The following is a 16,206-nucleotide window of genomic DNA, read 5'->3' on the forward strand; positions in this document are numbered from 1 at the left end:
AACAGGAAAAAAGTATTTAATACTTTAACAAAATGCAAAATAAAAGTAACCAAGTTACAAAACGTAAATTCCTTTGGTTCAATAATCACACCACTATTTTACCTTCCAATGGCTACAAACATCATCCCTTCAAAGTGAAGTCAGACCGTTTCCCTTATATGAAGACATCATGTCAAAACCATCACATACCCCACTGTTCCGCCCAACTGTTGACAACCCACAGGAAACAGAGCTGTTGGGGAGGAAAAGAGGGAAAAGGTTGGTCTGAAGAGAAAAGAGGGACTCTACACATGCAGAACAAGTCGGGGGGTGGGGGGGCTCTGTGCTGGGTCACTATGGTAGGAATCATACCCCTGTACATGCTACATGAGGCTGAGGACCTTGGTACAATTACAGAGAAACAGACAATCCAGTGACCCTGAGCACTCCCAGGGAAACAGAAACAAAAACAAAAAACCAGAGGGGCTGAGGTGGCAACGGGACAGAAACCAGGGAACATCAGTTTTGCAGACGGGGAAATGAGACTTGAAGGAGTGAGTGTCTGGACAAAAGACATAGTTTATGGCACTCATTATGAAACTTCTTGTTTCCTTCTACTCTCTCCAAGAGGAGAATGAGATGGGTAAGAAATCAGTAGAGCTAGGGCTCTCATGGTATTTTTGCCATCTTTTGAGAAGAGTGCCCAGGAGTCTTAAGGTCTTCCCAGGGGTCTCCTGAACCAGGGGTCTTCTGGATCCCTGTGGCTCTGGCTCAGAGATCCAGAGAAACTGAGAGCTAGGCCACCTGATCAGGACAGAAGACAAGGGCCTCCAATCTGCCCCTAAATAATCCTGAAACAGTCACAATAAGCTAATAGAAATTTAGCCATTTGGGATCAGACACCATCACCTAACTGGACAGCAGAGAGAGGAGTTATGGAGGTGGAAATGAGCTAAAGGCTAAAACCAGAATAAGCTTAAGGTAGGTATTGTATTCAATAAATACTTGAATTAATAAGAGAATAAATGAATACTGGAGACAATGCATGTTTGGTTCCATAAGAAATACCAGTTCTGTCAAAGAGCCTGACTGAGGGCACTCTTGGGGTACACATTATTTCTGTGCCACTCTGCGGCACCTGTATGTTACTACATTATGTAATACATACAAATGTATGTTATCACATTATGACCCTGGCAAATGAAACAGATGATAGTCAGTGCGGTATTCAACAGTTAAATTAAATAATAAAATTTGTTTGATTGGTTGAGATTGTGGGGGAAAAAGGTAGAAAGCCAGCTCAGCTTTCTTTCTCTTCTTTCTCCTCCTAGTAATGACAACAGTACACCAGATCCTGGAACAATGAAGAAGACGGAACTGCTGAAACACCTCAAAACATGCATTCAGGATGGTTCAAGCAACCTCTCTCACTTTCCCCTTCCCTCTCAACGGTCATTTCTTAGACAGGGAGGCAGTGGTAGGTTCTGACAGCGAGATCTGACTACATTTCTCGAAGATGACCTCGGCTGAGAACTTCGGCAGCCCCTGATCCAGGGGGCACTCGTCCACCAGGCTGTTCATGGGCGTGGGGGGCAGTGGAGGCTCCTCCTCATCCTGACTCAGTCCAGAAAGCAGGGAGTTGCCTGCCCTGTCCAATTCTTTGTCCACCTGCTCCCTTGACACACCCTCTGTCTCAGGCTGTCCTAAAGGGATGTTCGTGGAGTCAAAATACGCTGACAGGGCTTCCTGGAGCAGAGGCAGAACTTTCTTTCGAGAGATCTGGGTGTTGCCTTGAAGATAGGCTTGGAGGTCAGGGTGGCTGCTTGGGACAGGGGTCAGCTTCAGGGGTGGAGAGTGGGAACGTTCCAGGATTCCACAGATCTAAAGAGGAGACAAGATGGGGAGATGGTATATAAGGTGGTGAAGCAAAAGGCTGAGACTTCTAAGAGACGCCTCTAGCAGAAGAGGAAAAAAAAAATGTGTTTTTTTTTTAATTTAAATTAAGTCATCCAGAGTTGTTTTATTGCTTGCACATCAGCTAATACTGATTACTAATATACAGTATTTTAGAAACAGAAGAAACGTTTGAGATCATATATTTCATTTTATTAATAAGTAAACCAGAGTCCAGAGAGATTTGATGTCTTGAACACAGATGATGGTAGAGTCTGAACCAGAATCTGGGACTCCCCGCTCCTAGGATTTTGTTGTTTCCAAGGGTACTGCTCTGTTTAAAAACTTGAACTCTATCCTTAGCTGAGATGGGCCAAGCATCTGCATTGAAGTCAGGGGAACGATAGAGGCAGAAAGAATGAATAGATCCAATGGGGCTGGGAAGTATGCCAGGCACTGCGCCATGTCTGGCCATTTTCAAATACTAATTTTCTCAATCCTCACAACTACCTTACTGGTTGGTATTACTATTACCCTCATTTATAGTTAGGGAAACTGAAGCTTAGATAGATTAGGTACTTGCCAAAGGTCAACTCTGAATGAAGCAAAGCTGATAGTTGAACTCAGGTCTGTCACTAGAGCAGTGTCCTAAATTATTATATACCATCTTACCAAAGGAGAAAGAGAGGAAATGGTAGGGCAGACGGTGAAAAGAGGACTACCATTTCCCAGCATAGAGGCAGCCAGGGCGATGGTCAAGTCATCAGAGGGACTGTGGCAGGCAGAAGAGGGGAGATTCAGGAAGGTGGGGTCAAAGCACCCTTTCCTTCATGACATGATTACTAAGAGTTCCTTGTGCCCAGCAATGAACTTCACATATGATACTATGTTTCACGATCACATCACACTAGGTAGTAATATGCCATTTATGGACTCAGAAGTCAACTGACTTCCCTTTGGTCAACGTGCCAGTAAGTGGCAAATCTGGGACAGTAAAGCCTATTTATCTACCTTTAAAAGGGTAGCTCTTTCCACAATGCCAAACTTACTTTCCATTGAATGAAATTATGTTTGCTTCCTGGAGGAGAAGATAAAGACAGAGAGAGGTGGGAAAAGGCAGACATACCTTTTATGATCAAAAAGATTATCTGGCTGAATCCAGACTAGTCTAGCAGTCCTCACTGCTAAGAAATCCAAAGAATCTCTGGACTGCCTTAAGTCCACTCTTAAATTCTTCCCTGAGTTTATAAGTAACCAACAGAGGAAAAGAAAGGTGAAGAAGTGAGAAAGATGGCCAAATGGAAGATCAGAGTTAAAAACCAAACCTGCTCCTCAACTACTCTGCAGTTAGCACAGAGTAACTAATCCTTGCCCGGTTAAAGAGTGAAAAAGGTTTCTCTTCTGTTTTCAGTTTTCAAAGCAATAAGGTAAAAAGAAAGAAACTGATTTCCAGGAATTAGGAAATAGTGATTAAGTCAAGTTTTAACTCCAGATTTATAACAGGTTCTTTTAGCCCAATTTCAAGTCCTACTAAGTAGGAATTGTGTCTCTAATTTTCTTTGGAATCTCCATTTCTCACCAATAGCATGATTAAGGATAGTCATATACAGAGAAAATGGAAAAAAAGGAGGAGGAGGGAGTCTGGAAATAGATCAAGGACCTCTGTATAAATACAAGAACCAAGGAGAAGTCTTTATAGAACAGAGCAGTGCACACAGGCTGTACTCCATAGGACCCCTAGGATAGAGACTCACCGTCATTCGAAGTGCTGCGTGGGGACAGAAAACAGCCAACTGCCGCACTGGCTCATTGTAAGTGTTGAAAAAGATAGTCATGGCAACCAGGGCATCGTAGCTGTGAGCCTGGCAGAAGGCACGGAGATCTGCAAGGAGGCCAGACCTCTGCAGAAAAGCCTAAAACAGAAGAAACGGACAGGGCTGAGGGCTACAGCTGGACCCTCATTATCATCCCCACAGAAGATGCTTGTGAAAGGCTTCTTGCATGATAACCTGGGACTTGTACTCCATAAAAAAGGTATCTAGTATTCCCTCTGTGCTATGTGTGTGCTGGAAGGCAACATATAGAATGAGGAGAATATAGGCTTTGGGTTCCGACAGAATTGGTTAGAAAATCAGCTCTATTGCTTCTCAGTTATATGATCAAGGATCCCTGATCATAAATTTCCTTATGTCAAATGAGGATAAATCATTTATTGAACATAATTGTTTTTGGGTTTTTTTTGGCTTCTTTAGCCATGGACTTTATTGTTTGAATATTTGCAATTATTATTCTATACACAAACGTTAATTTCTTACAAAACTCGGTATTCCATATTGCTAGGTCACTTCGCTCTTCATTTTATGTCACATTTCCATCAAGAACTATTTCCCCAAATCACAATCTGCCTGATTGTGTGTTGTTGTTGTTCAGTTGCTAAGTTGTGTACGACTCTGAGATGCCATAGACTAGCCCACCAGGCTCATCTGTCCATCTGTCCATGAGATTTTCCAGGCAAGAATACTGGAGTGGGTTGCCATTTCCGTCTCCACATAATTGTTTTAAGAACTAAAAAATGATAATGTAACTAACATGCTGGACATGTCCAAGGCTATCTTGCTTTTGCAATCAAACAAGCAAGGTCTTTGCCTTGTGGGTATTTTTATTCTAAATAAAAACAGAATATAAATGGTGCACACAAATAAGCACAGACAACATGACAACTGCATCCTGGGCTCTTCATTCTTTGTCTGTCTATATTCTTCTCCAAAATCTCATGCAGTATTTCCTCCAATGAATAACACCACCAGCTGCTCCAGATTAGGGCTTTTCTTTGTTCTTGGTATTTCTAATGAGTCAATTTATACTGTGATTATGGTACTTGGAAAGCCTTTTGCGTTCTTTAATTTTTTTTCTCTCGTTTTTCTTTTTATTATAAAAAAAGTTTTTTTAAAGAAAGTTTTTGGCTGTGCCATGTGCCATGTGGGATCTTAGTTCCCAGAACAGGCTCTGAACCCCTGCTCCCTGCAGTGAAAGCGCAGAGTCCTAACCACTGGACTGCCAGGGAATTCCAAGCCTTTAGTGCTCTTATGTTAGGTTCCCAAACTAGGTTATGAGTAGCAAGAGAAGAGGCCAAACTATTCTTTTTTAAGTTATTTAGTGTTTTTTACATGTTACTTAGGAGAAAGCTGTGCAGTCTATGAAAGTATGTGTTTAGATCAGGTTGTTGACTGATTTAACCCAATATGATATAGAACTAGGTATTAAAATACCACTATCAGAGTTATATTCATTCACCCATTTGACAGATTCAGTGAGCATCCACTACGTGTCAGGCACTGTCAAAGTGCTGGAGATATACCCGAAACAAAACAAACAGGGTCCCTGCTTTGGGGGAGTTGATAAACTAGCAGAGGAATAGAGACAAAAAACAAGGAAACCATGAAACATGATTATTTCAGTGTGCTAAGTGTTATGAAAAACCTGTTGGCAGGTTAAGACTCTGTGCTTTCCACTGTAGGGGCCCAGGCTTGATCCCTGGTCAGGGAACTAGATCTTGCAAACTGCATGGCCAAAAATAAAAAGTAATTCTTAGAGACTTTTGAGCACAAAGGGTATTACTTTAGTTAGGGTAATCAGCAAAAACCTTTTAAAGGAGGAGATACCTGAGCTAAGTCCTGAACTAAAAGAAGGAGCCAGCTCTGCAGAAGGAGTGCAAAGGCTCTGGGTCGAGAGTGAGTTTAATGGTTCTGAAAAACAGAAAGCAAATCAGGGTGGCTGCAGTACTGTAAGTGCAGGAATGGGGCTGGAATGAGCAGATGTCAGAGAAAAGGATGAAGGCCTGATCAAAGATGGCCCTTTAAACCACAGTAAGGCTTTAGGTTTTATTAGAAGTGTGATGAAAAGGCAGTAAAGGGAGGAGGGCCAATAGGATCTGACACGTCTTTTTTTGTCCATGCCTTGTGGCTTGCAGGATCTCAGTTCCCCAACCAAGGATTGAACCCAGGCCAGAGCAGCCAAAGCACCAAATCCTAACCGCTAGACCACCAGGGAATGCCCCTGGATCTGACTTATGTCTTAAAAGGATCACTCTGGCTGCTGTGGGGCGAACGGTTTGCAGGGACTGAAAGTGGAGACAGGGAAACCAGCGTGGGGTCACTACAGGTCACTGGGGGTCTCACAGTGCAGTGAGAGATGATGGACTGTGGAGTTACAGTAGAGATGGAGAAAAGTAGGTACAAGATATATTTTGGAGGTGAGCCAGGAATAAGGGACAAGATTACAAACAAAACTGAAGGTTTTCTCTTTCCACTCACACCTACATCTTGCTCTTACCTCCATATCCATATATATTGCACTAATGGCCACCTTAGTGCCTTGTCTGGAGATGGTCTTCTGGTCCTTTCTCAGCATCTGCTCTGTGGTCAGTCCTAGAAATTGGATGTGAGACTAAGGGTCAAACAAGAGAACCAAGAGAACCCAGGGTCCTAGGATCAGGAAGGTGATGACACCAAGACACGTCAAGGAAGAGGAAAAACACAGTCGCTTTTTGAGGCACAAAGAACAGGGCTCATAACTCAGGATGTAATTCTAGAATGGAAATTTATTTTAAATAAAAAATTATTTTCAATTACTGGGTCACAACAGTTACCTTTAGAGCAAGGGACTTTGGGGAGCAGGGAGAATGGAAGAAGAGAGGCTTTTACTCCTGATTTTCCCCTTTCTGGGTTGTTTCACTTTTCTAAAAGTACATGTGGGACCTTTTTAAATATCCACAAGCAGTGAAAGAAAGTCGCTCAGTCATGTCCAACTCTTAGACTGTAACCCGCCAGGCTCCTCTGTCTATGGAATTCTCCAGGCAAGAAGAATGGAGTGGGTTGCCATGCCCTTCTCCCGACGCAGGGACTGAACCTGGCTCTCCTCTACTGCAGGTGGATTCTTTACTGTCTGAGCCACCAGGGAAGCTGGTGGTCCATTTCTTTCTCTTTTTTAAAATATCAACAAGAAATAGCTGGGTAAAAAAAGTCACGGAAGTTTTTCTTCTTTTATTTTGTCCTTTCTATTACTGTTTTTGTTTAGTCGCTAAGTCGTGTTTGACTCTTTGCAACCCCATAGACTGCAGCATGCCAGGCTTCCCTGTCCTTCACTATCTCCTAGAGTTTGCTCAAATTCATGTCCATTGAGTCAGTGATGCTATCTAACCATCTCATCCTCTGCCTGCCCCCTTCTCCTGCCTTCATTTTTTCCCCAGCATCAGGGTCTTTTCCAGTGAACTGACTCTTTGCATCAAGTGTCCAAAGTATTGGCACTTCAGCATCAGTACTTCCAATGAACATTTAGGGTTGATTTCCTTTAGGATTGACTGGTTTGATCTCCTTGCAGTCCAAGGGACTCTCAAGAGTCTTCTCCAGTACCACAATTCAAAAGCATCAATATCCTTTGTATACTTACCCTAAATGTTTCTTCTGCTTCCCTAACCAGTGATCTAGATCTCCCTCTCATAATTCAGTACAGCTGACCCTCTGTATGCAGGCTTCACACTCATAGATAAGGAGGGCCGGCTGTATTCATATATTTTGCTATTTTATATAAGGGACTTGAGTTCATCCCAGCATTCTGGCATCTGTGAGGGATCCTGGAACCACTTACCTGCAGATCCGAGGGACAACTATATTCCTTCAGCATACTTATGTCTATATTTTCTTTCTTTTAAAAAAAAAATTCATTTTTCTTGGCTGTGCTGGGTGTTAGCTGCAGCATGTGGGATCTAGTTCCCTGACTAGGGATCAAACCTGGTCTCCCTGTATTGGAAGTGCAGAGTCTTAACTGCTGGATCACCAGGGAAGTCCTTAAATGTCTGTATTTTCTAATTCGACTGAAAACCTCTGAGACTCTTAATATATTCCTTCTTATCCACACAACATACTAACCAGCTTCTTTCTGGTGTAAAGCTTAAATCATTTAGCATGCTCTGACATTGTTTCGCTGGTTTTCAAGCATATAATGAACAAGGCTTTTGTCCACTAGTTTAACATTTCATACCTGATACATCAAACTTGGCCTTTTGCAGAGAATCAAAGATGTCATTTCTGCTGGGCAGATCTGGGAAGAGGGCCTCCAGCTTCTCTACATAGTGGCTGTCCTTGAGGGTTGCCTTTCCAATCTTAAGGTCCATGTTCACACAGTCCAGGAGGATTGTTCCTGCGGAGAAGGAGCATGGCAGAACTCAAATGCTGTGGCACTCCATTCCTGGCAACTAGAGCACACATTACCCTCAAACCCAATGGACACAATACCTAAGGAGACTGTATGGCAACTCACGGAAAACAAAACAACTGGGACCGTGTCCTGAGTGAGACATCCCAAATCCAAACTGAAATGTAGGCACAGAAATGGGGAAAAGGTAGAAAGGAAGTGTATCTCAATTCCTGGAGATTTTGAAACCTAGTCAGAGAGAGATGACCTCTCTTCCGTAGGCCAAATTCCAGTTGGAAGAGGTAGTTGAATCCAGTTCTCTCTCTCTCTTTTTTTTTTAACAAATGGAGAAAATAAGAACAAAAAAGGTTAAGAGATTTGTTCAAGGTCATATAACTACTTCCTGGGCAGAAATGGTATTAGAATTCATTTCCTGCTTCTTTGGCTAATCCTCCTTCCATTATACAATGCTACTAATAGGCAGCTCCTAGGTCTGTTGTTTCATGCTTCCTTTCTACTCTCTCCAACAAAATATTCCCCAAGCCTTCAAAGGACAAAGTACTTGAAAGCCTTTATAATGCCTAACTGCTCCTTGAAAGAACCTCCTTCGTTATGGACTAACTGGCTTTGAGAGGGTATGGTCAGGCTGGAAGACTCTGAACTTCTTCACTTTCCCTTCTCTGGGATGGGATAAAGGGTCAGGTCCCAACCCCCAAGCCACCCTCACCATGAAGAAGGGCTGCAGTTTGCCTGTCCAAGATCTCTGGTGCCCCCTGCAGGATTCTCTCGGCCACCAGGGTAGCGCAGGACCCCACCAGTTCAACTGAAACATGGCAGGGAGGGCAGTGTCTCTGATCGATGGGCCGATGGTCTAGCACCTCTGCCACTGCCTCCTCTAGGGCTGCGTCACTTCTGTGTGGGAAAGGGGGGATGTGGGGGAAAGAGAAAGAAAGACAGGTAGGGGCACTCCAGCTGCACCTCCACACGAAGAAAATACAGACATCCTAGGTGAACACGTAGATCTTTGATCACTTCCACCTCTGCCCCACTCCTCTCAATTCTTGTCTTAAATACTATAACTGAGGCCATCTTTAAATACTGCATAAGTGAATTTGACAAAGTATCAGCTACCCATATCTCATCCACATGTTTGATGTGCCTTTCCAGTTGACACCTGGACACCCAACATCTAAATCTCTCCTATTTCCTTAATTCACTTAACATCGCAATTTCATGCAACTCACAGGATCCTATGGCTTCTGGCTCAACTCCCATCCATTCCCTTCCCTCCAGCCCTCTGCTGCTGCCTTATTCTAGGCCCTTAATCTCTCTCATCTGAACTACTCCAATAGTTCCTTAACCAAACATTTGCTTTCAGGGTCCTCCTAAACTGTCCTCCACAAGGCTACCTGCATGATCATTTGAAAAATGCAAATTTGGTTCTGCGAAGACCTGGAATAAAGAGAACTGACAATAGCTCCCCGCTGCTCTAAAATAAAGTCTAATCTCCTGGAAGGGCCTACAAGGTCTTCATGATCAGGCCCCTGCCTATTAGTTATCTTTTTTATGTCCTGCTTCTCCCTCATAGTTTATGTTCCAGTCATGCAAAACAAATTCCAGATCTCCCAAGTCACTATACTATTTCATGCCTACCTGCATTTTACTTATCTGAATGTTCATTACTCTGCCTGGATACTTTTCCTAATTACCTCACCTCCTCATACACCAAGCAAACATCGAGTCTTTCAAGACTGAGATCAAGGATCCATTTTGTTAGAAAAACTTTCCTGACATCCTCCACTCCCCACTTGTATATTTAACCACTCCATCCTCCATGCACCTATTGTCCCCTAAATGACAGTTACCACTTACCTCTAACACCCATTACAAGGACCCGTTTGTCTAGTTCCCTCCTGACTAACAACTGCTTGAGAACAGACTCCACTTCACCTTCATCCTCTAAACAGAAGTTTATTACTGAGTGAGTAGATAGATGGACTAGCGCCCGAAGGCTATCCTCTGTCAGTACCCCTGCTATAACCAGTGTGCTCAAGGAGAAAAATATACATATTAGTATTAGTAGGAGCCAGAGACACTTGGAAAGATCAGTATTCATATTGCTTTGTTGGCCAGTTTTTTCCAATCCTAAATTAGGGATAGAATTATTATAGGTGTGTTCATTTATTAAATAGCACTAATGAGATACTGCTTTATGAAGGAAATGATTTTGCTAATTTTTTAAAAATACAATTGTAACCATTATTCAAAGGTTTCTATTACAATAAATCTGCCATGAAATCTTAAAACAATGATACCAAAGGTAGATCTAAATTATTTCTGAGTTATCCTTTAGTTTGAACTCTTCATGTTTCTATTTCTTTTTATTACTTGTATAATTAAAGAAGTGACAATATTTTTTACTGCCTTTCTATATCTGGTATCACTCATCAATTATGATTAGCCCATGAGATCCCTGAGAGCAAACATTCTTCTCTTTGAAAATCTTACTCATCACAGCCCATGGCACACGATAAGTATCAGCTTTATTTCTTCCACGTACTTGGGTAAGACATGATGGTCAACAAGGATGAGGGTGAGCTGGCCAGCCTGGTGCAGTGCATGGAGGTCAATCTCATCCCGGAAAATCAAGATGGACTCTGGAATGTGAATCTTCTGAAGGAAGAAGACATTGTCACCTCGTAGAGGTAGCTCTGAACGTTTTATATTTAAAACTGGCACAAAGACTTCCTCGGCCTCAGTTGTCTGGATAGGAAAGTGAAAAGAAGATATGGCTGTGTTATGTGACAGGATAGGAAGTCACAAGACCACTGGGACTAAGGAGACATGATCTTGGGGAAGTTACTGCCTTCCTCAAAGCCACAGTTTTCCAGTCTGATCAAAATAAAAGGATGACCCTTACCCTCTTTCTTTCTTAGCAATAACATGAAGGTCAACAAGACAACTCATGGAAAAGGCCTAGTTCTGGATGCTGCAGAGAAGAAACTATCGGTCCTCCAGAGCCGACACGGGCATGAGGAATATACACAGACCACTGACACCCACTGTTGTTCAGTTGCTAAGTTGGGTCTGACTCTTTGCAACCCCATGGACTGTAGCACACCAGGCTTCCCTATCTCCACTATCTCCCAGAGTTTGCTCAAATTCATGCCCAATGAGTCAGTGATAACCCAGTAACTGACTATGAATACTGCTTTTAAAAAAAAAAAAAAATTAATACTGCTTTATGGTTTACAAATTCTTCAAAATACATCTGCTCATTTGATCCTCACAGCAACACTGCAAAGTATTATCATTTCAGATTGTATAGTTACTGATATGAGACTTAGCAAAGTTAAGGGATCTGAGTTACCTAAGGCTAAATGCTATCAAACAGCAAAGCTGGGTTTTGAATCCAAATCTTTTCTTTCTAAGGGACTCTGTTCCTAGGTACTCACCTTTGCCAGGTAAAAAGCCAGGGCAAGGGCTGACACCATGGAGTCCAAGTCACAGGCTTCATTTCCCAGCACAACATGTATGGGTCGGGACTCCTAGAGAGGCGGGAGAATGGGATTAACAAAAGCATCCTCTAATCATGTCCATTTATCTAATACAGATGTAGGGCTGCACACACATCCTCTCGGTGATCTTCATAGAGGAGGTAGGTCAGATATTCTTATGGGTCCTCATTTCCCGGATAAGGATATTAGCTAAAAGGGCATATGTGTTCTGGCCAAGCTTTAAGCATTCCACACGTGTCTACTTAATGGAAACGTACTCCTTCCTCTCTACCACACTGTCTCCTTGAATGTTAAACTTTCAGAAGAGCAGTAAATAATTCTCTGATTCTTATGCTCCTTGGGAAACTCAAGGAGTAGTCAAAGGTACAGCATCTGGGGTAGCTGATGTATTCAAACCATATCAACTCTGGTTTGTACTTTTTTCCTATTTTCAAATAGGGAAAAGAATCCTTTTACTTCTAAATGAGAACAGGCGAACAGACTTTGAAAATAAAACTAAAAATAAGATCAAGTCCCTTATCCAAATATCTAGTCCATGAAATTCCCCCTACTCAGAGGAGTGTCAGTGATAGCCAGATTAACCAACACTCTCACACCCAAGAAACTGACACTTTCTCCAATGGGTTCAGACTAAAACAAAAACAATTGCTGCTGCTGGAACTTTTATTTTTAAAGCTTTGAAAATCCAGCTGCTGATAAGAAGTCTGAAGAGGGAGGCACATCTGTTGTTAGTATTAACCTTGTAATTTTGCATCTCCCTATCGGACTTTAAATAAAATACACTAAAACCTACAGATGCCCAAAATAGCAAAGATGCATTTGGCCAGGTGGGATGAGACCATATCGTCCATGGCTCGGCTTAGGCACAAGGATTCTCTTACCAGTTTACTTTTGAATTTCTATCTCAGCCTACTTCTCAAAGAGAGGAAGGAATACGAGAGATTCCTTAAGAGATGCGCTAGCTGCTGAATTTCAGCCCCACTGGCCTTTTGAACTGCACAATTCTTGGCTGCAGGGGCTGTCTTCCTGTGCATTGTCATATGTTTGGCAGCACCCCCAAACTCCACCTCCAGTCATGACAATCAAAATGTCTCCAGATTTGCCAAATATTCCACACGGGACAAAACCACCCCCAGTTGAGAACTGCTGGGTTACAGAAAAGTGAAAATCCACTCTGGCTTCTTCAGTCAGGGAAGATATGCTAGACAGAAGATTTTAGAGAAGTGGGGAAGCATTTAGAAGAGTAAAACATAATAAGTAATGGTTTATCAAGTAATATAACTTTAGGAAGAAAGAGAATCTAGGGGGACCTAGAATCAGCTTCCCTGTATTTGACTGTTATCCACTCTCCTCACTCGCCAGAAACCCAAAGCCAGAAAGGGCCAATTTTAGAAGACTTCTGGTGGTAAAAACTGTCCTGTCTAGTAACTAGGTAAGCTTTTATTTTGAAACCACCCTCTTCCCCATCTTCTACTCCCAGCCCTAGTTGCTGTTCTTGTTCAGTTGCTAAGTCGTGTCCAACTCCTGTGACTCCATGGACTGTAGCCCGCCAGGCTCCTCTGGGACTTCCCAAGCAAGAATACTGCAGTGAGTAGCCCTACAGAGAAGGACAAAAGGCAGAGGTTGTCTGTCAAGATTTTGCACAAACAGCTTCTGGGAAAAAGGGTTTCCCCGGTGGACTCAGTGACAAAGAATCTGCCTGCGATGCAGGAGAGGCAGGAAACATGGGTTCCAATTCCTGGATTGGGAAGATCCCATGGAGGAGGAAATGGCAACCTACTCCAGTATTCTTGCCTGGGAAAATCCCATGGACAGAGGAGCCTGGCAGGCTATAGTCCATGGGGTCCCAGAGACGGGCACGACCGTGCGACTGAACACACACGCACCCCAAAGGTCACATTTTTTAATTTTTTACCTCTGGGGAAAGTCTGCCCTTAGGTTCTCCCTTCTGCCCATTTCTCTAAGCCTATTTCAAGAGTGTGGCAGCCAAGACCCATTCACACTGAACAGCATGGGAGAGGGAAGATTCTTTTCAATATTAAACTCTTTGCCAACACAATATGAGAATTCTGTACCCAAGACCCAAGGCCCATAATAACCCCTCTGACTTGCAATTTGTCCTCCTGATACCAGAGAAGGCGCCTCTGTTTCCTGGATACCACGGACCAGATGGCTGTGGACCAAAGTGACAACAAAGCACTTGAGATAAGTGGCTGCAGAGATAACTGGCTCACAGAAGCAGTAAGGGAGGGCATGTGTTCTCTAGAGGAACTATATACACGAGAGGCCACACGGTCCTGACCCCGGAGAATAAAGGTAAGAGAAACACAGGACAGGCAGAGCAGGAGAGGTCTATTGCTGGGCTTGAAGAGGCCCTCAGAGAACCCTTCCAAAATTCACACTGGTGCTGCTTCCTTCCAAGTGGCAGCTGAATTAGACTCAATCAGATCCCCAGCACCAAGAGAAGGCTAAGCAGAAAGTAGGGACCAAGTACAACGTCATGGCTCTGAGGGGAGGAGAAGTGACCACCAGAGGAAGGTGAATAACTAAGCCCTTGTGCTCAGCCAAACTCAGACCGCAACCAAAAAGAATTAAAACAAAAGGAATACTCTGGGACCGTCAGCAAATCTTGGAACAGGAGCAACCAAGGGAGGTGGTGGCATTCCTTCCCCCCGCCCCCCGCCGTCAGCACCCACCACTCCCCTAGCCTGACTGGTCCATTCACCGCCCACGATGCGCACATTCCCAGCTCTGTCCTTCGCACTGTTTGCTTTTCTCTGAGAGCAGCCGAACTGTCACTGGAAAAGACCACAGGCTGGGGTTGAATCCCAGCTCTGCTTCTTGTAGGACTTTGGCCTCTCTAAGCTTCTTTTTCCTCATATAAAAATGGGGATACCACTGTAACCAATTTCATGAAGTTGTTATGAGGATTAAATGAGACAGCACATAAGAGCCAACTCTGTCATAGTTCAGAAGAGTTTCCTTCCATCTTCTTTCTCCAGCCCTTGCTGTCCTTACCCGAGCCCCCGCTCTCTGCAAATTGTCCCTGCACCCAGGCCACACCAGCCTCTTCTACTTCCAGCTTCCTGTACCTGGGGTACAGAACTTAACTACCACCTTAAGGAGCTCGCTATCTGTTCATGGGCGTGTATCACAAATCCTTAACATAGCTTACAAGTTAGGTGACTATATACTTTGCTGTTCAAACCAGTACTCTTTTGAGAATGAAAAGGGCTGCAATTAATGATTATATTTCAATAAACTATCCTGGGCAAGCCAGGTATATGAATGCCTAACTTACAAGGTACGATTCTCCTCATTTAGGAAAAACACATGTAACTCTTAACCCCCATGCCATCCCCCACTAGCTGAAAGCACAAGCCAAACAGCCTCAGTTTTCTGACCATCAGAGAAGAGTTCAGGGCAAATATAGCTATACTTAGAGCATGAGGAAACCTGAGCTGCCAATGGAAGAAATACAATCTGAGAGCCACAAGTAGATATAAACTTCTTTTTTTTCCCTTCCTTTAAAAAACCCACTAGTTGAAATGACTGTATTCTGATGTTCTTTGTGGCCTCAGTGGTGTGAGAGGGGATGGTTTTAGGGCTAGCAGAGTCAACCCCTTCCCTTCTGAGGCTGAATACGGTCTGATGCTTACTCTACAAACTAGTTAATGAAGAAAGAAAAAAGGAGACAAGGAGTCAGAGATAGAGAAGCATTTCCGGCAGGGAAGATGGGACTAACTGACAGTGATGCAAGGACTGTAAATTTCTAGGGAGAGTCAGCCAATCCTGATTTCTGCCTCACGCCTGAGAAGCACAGACAACACACGTTATCCAAAGCTTCTGTATGAACACCTCAACTAGAATGTGGCCGCACCCTGAAGCCAAGACTCCCCCGCCTGCCGCCAAACTAAAAGTGACAGATGACTTACCATGACTAGGACATTTAGTTAAATAAGATTTCTTTTAAATAGAACAATCTACTATCATTGTGGTGGCAGACTAGAAAATTTCACTGGTATCAAATGCTGAAAATATGGTATCAATAGGAAAGTTGGCTGAGTTACCAGCTGTTTCTGTCTTATATAAAAGTCCAAGTATTCACAATTTCCTAAAAGTTATACTGTATTTTAACAGCAACCCTCAAACTTAATAGTGTCTCTGGGGACTTCCCTGGTGGTTCAGAGGCTAAGACTCCACGCTCCCAATGCAGGGGGCCCAGGTTCCATTCCTGCTCAGGAAACTATATCCCACAATCCGCAACTAAAGATCTAGCATGCCACAATGAAGAAAGAAGATCCCGCATGCCACAACTAAGACCCACCACAGCCAAACAAATACATAAAAACTAAAAAAAAAACAAAAAACCCACAACAGTATCTCATGGAATAAACCTACATGTCCATTGACAGAGGAATGGATAAAAAAGATGTGGTACATATATACAATGGAATATTACTCAGCCATTAAAAAGAATGAAATAATGCCATTCGCAGCAATGTGGATGGACCTAGAGATTGTCATACTGAGTGAAGTCAGTCAGCAGAGAAGGAGAAATATTGTATGACATCCCTTATTTGTGGAATCTAAAAAGTAATGATACAAATGAACTTACAAAACA

The 16,206-nt window shown here is 43.1% G+C and overlaps 1 protein-coding gene across 4 annotated transcripts in view; it reads right to left on the reverse strand.

The window, feature by feature from the left end:
• The window catches only part of PRUNE1 (prune exopolyphosphatase 1), a 19,918-nt gene continuing 3,712 nt past the window's right edge, over window positions 1-16,206 (reverse strand). For 3 of the 4 annotated variants that reach the window (XM_070367131.1, XM_005894923.3, XM_070367132.1), the window contains 7 exons: window positions 11,520-11,612; window positions 10,625-10,827; window positions 8,792-8,976; window positions 7,912-8,070; window positions 6,205-6,299; window positions 3,627-3,785; window positions 1-1,860 (listed from right to left, as the gene is read on the reverse strand). In XM_070367131.1, coding sequence (XP_070223232.1) covers window positions 1,432-1,860; window positions 3,627-3,785; window positions 6,205-6,299; window positions 7,912-8,070; window positions 8,792-8,976; window positions 10,625-10,827; window positions 11,520-11,612 — 1,323 coding nt within the window. In that variant the 3' untranslated portion in view covers window positions 1-1,431. Of the gene's footprint in view, window positions 1,861-3,626; window positions 3,786-6,204; window positions 6,300-7,911; window positions 8,071-8,791; window positions 8,977-10,624; window positions 10,828-11,519; window positions 11,613-16,206 lie in introns of those variants that run through there. The other variant, XM_070367134.1, reaches the window with a different exon arrangement.

The sequence above is a fragment of the Bos mutus genome, chromosome 3 (assembly GCF_027580195.1).
Source record: "Bos mutus isolate GX-2022 chromosome 3, NWIPB_WYAK_1.1, whole genome shotgun sequence".
NCBI classification, from domain to species: Eukaryota; Metazoa; Chordata; class Mammalia; order Artiodactyla; family Bovidae; genus Bos; species Bos mutus.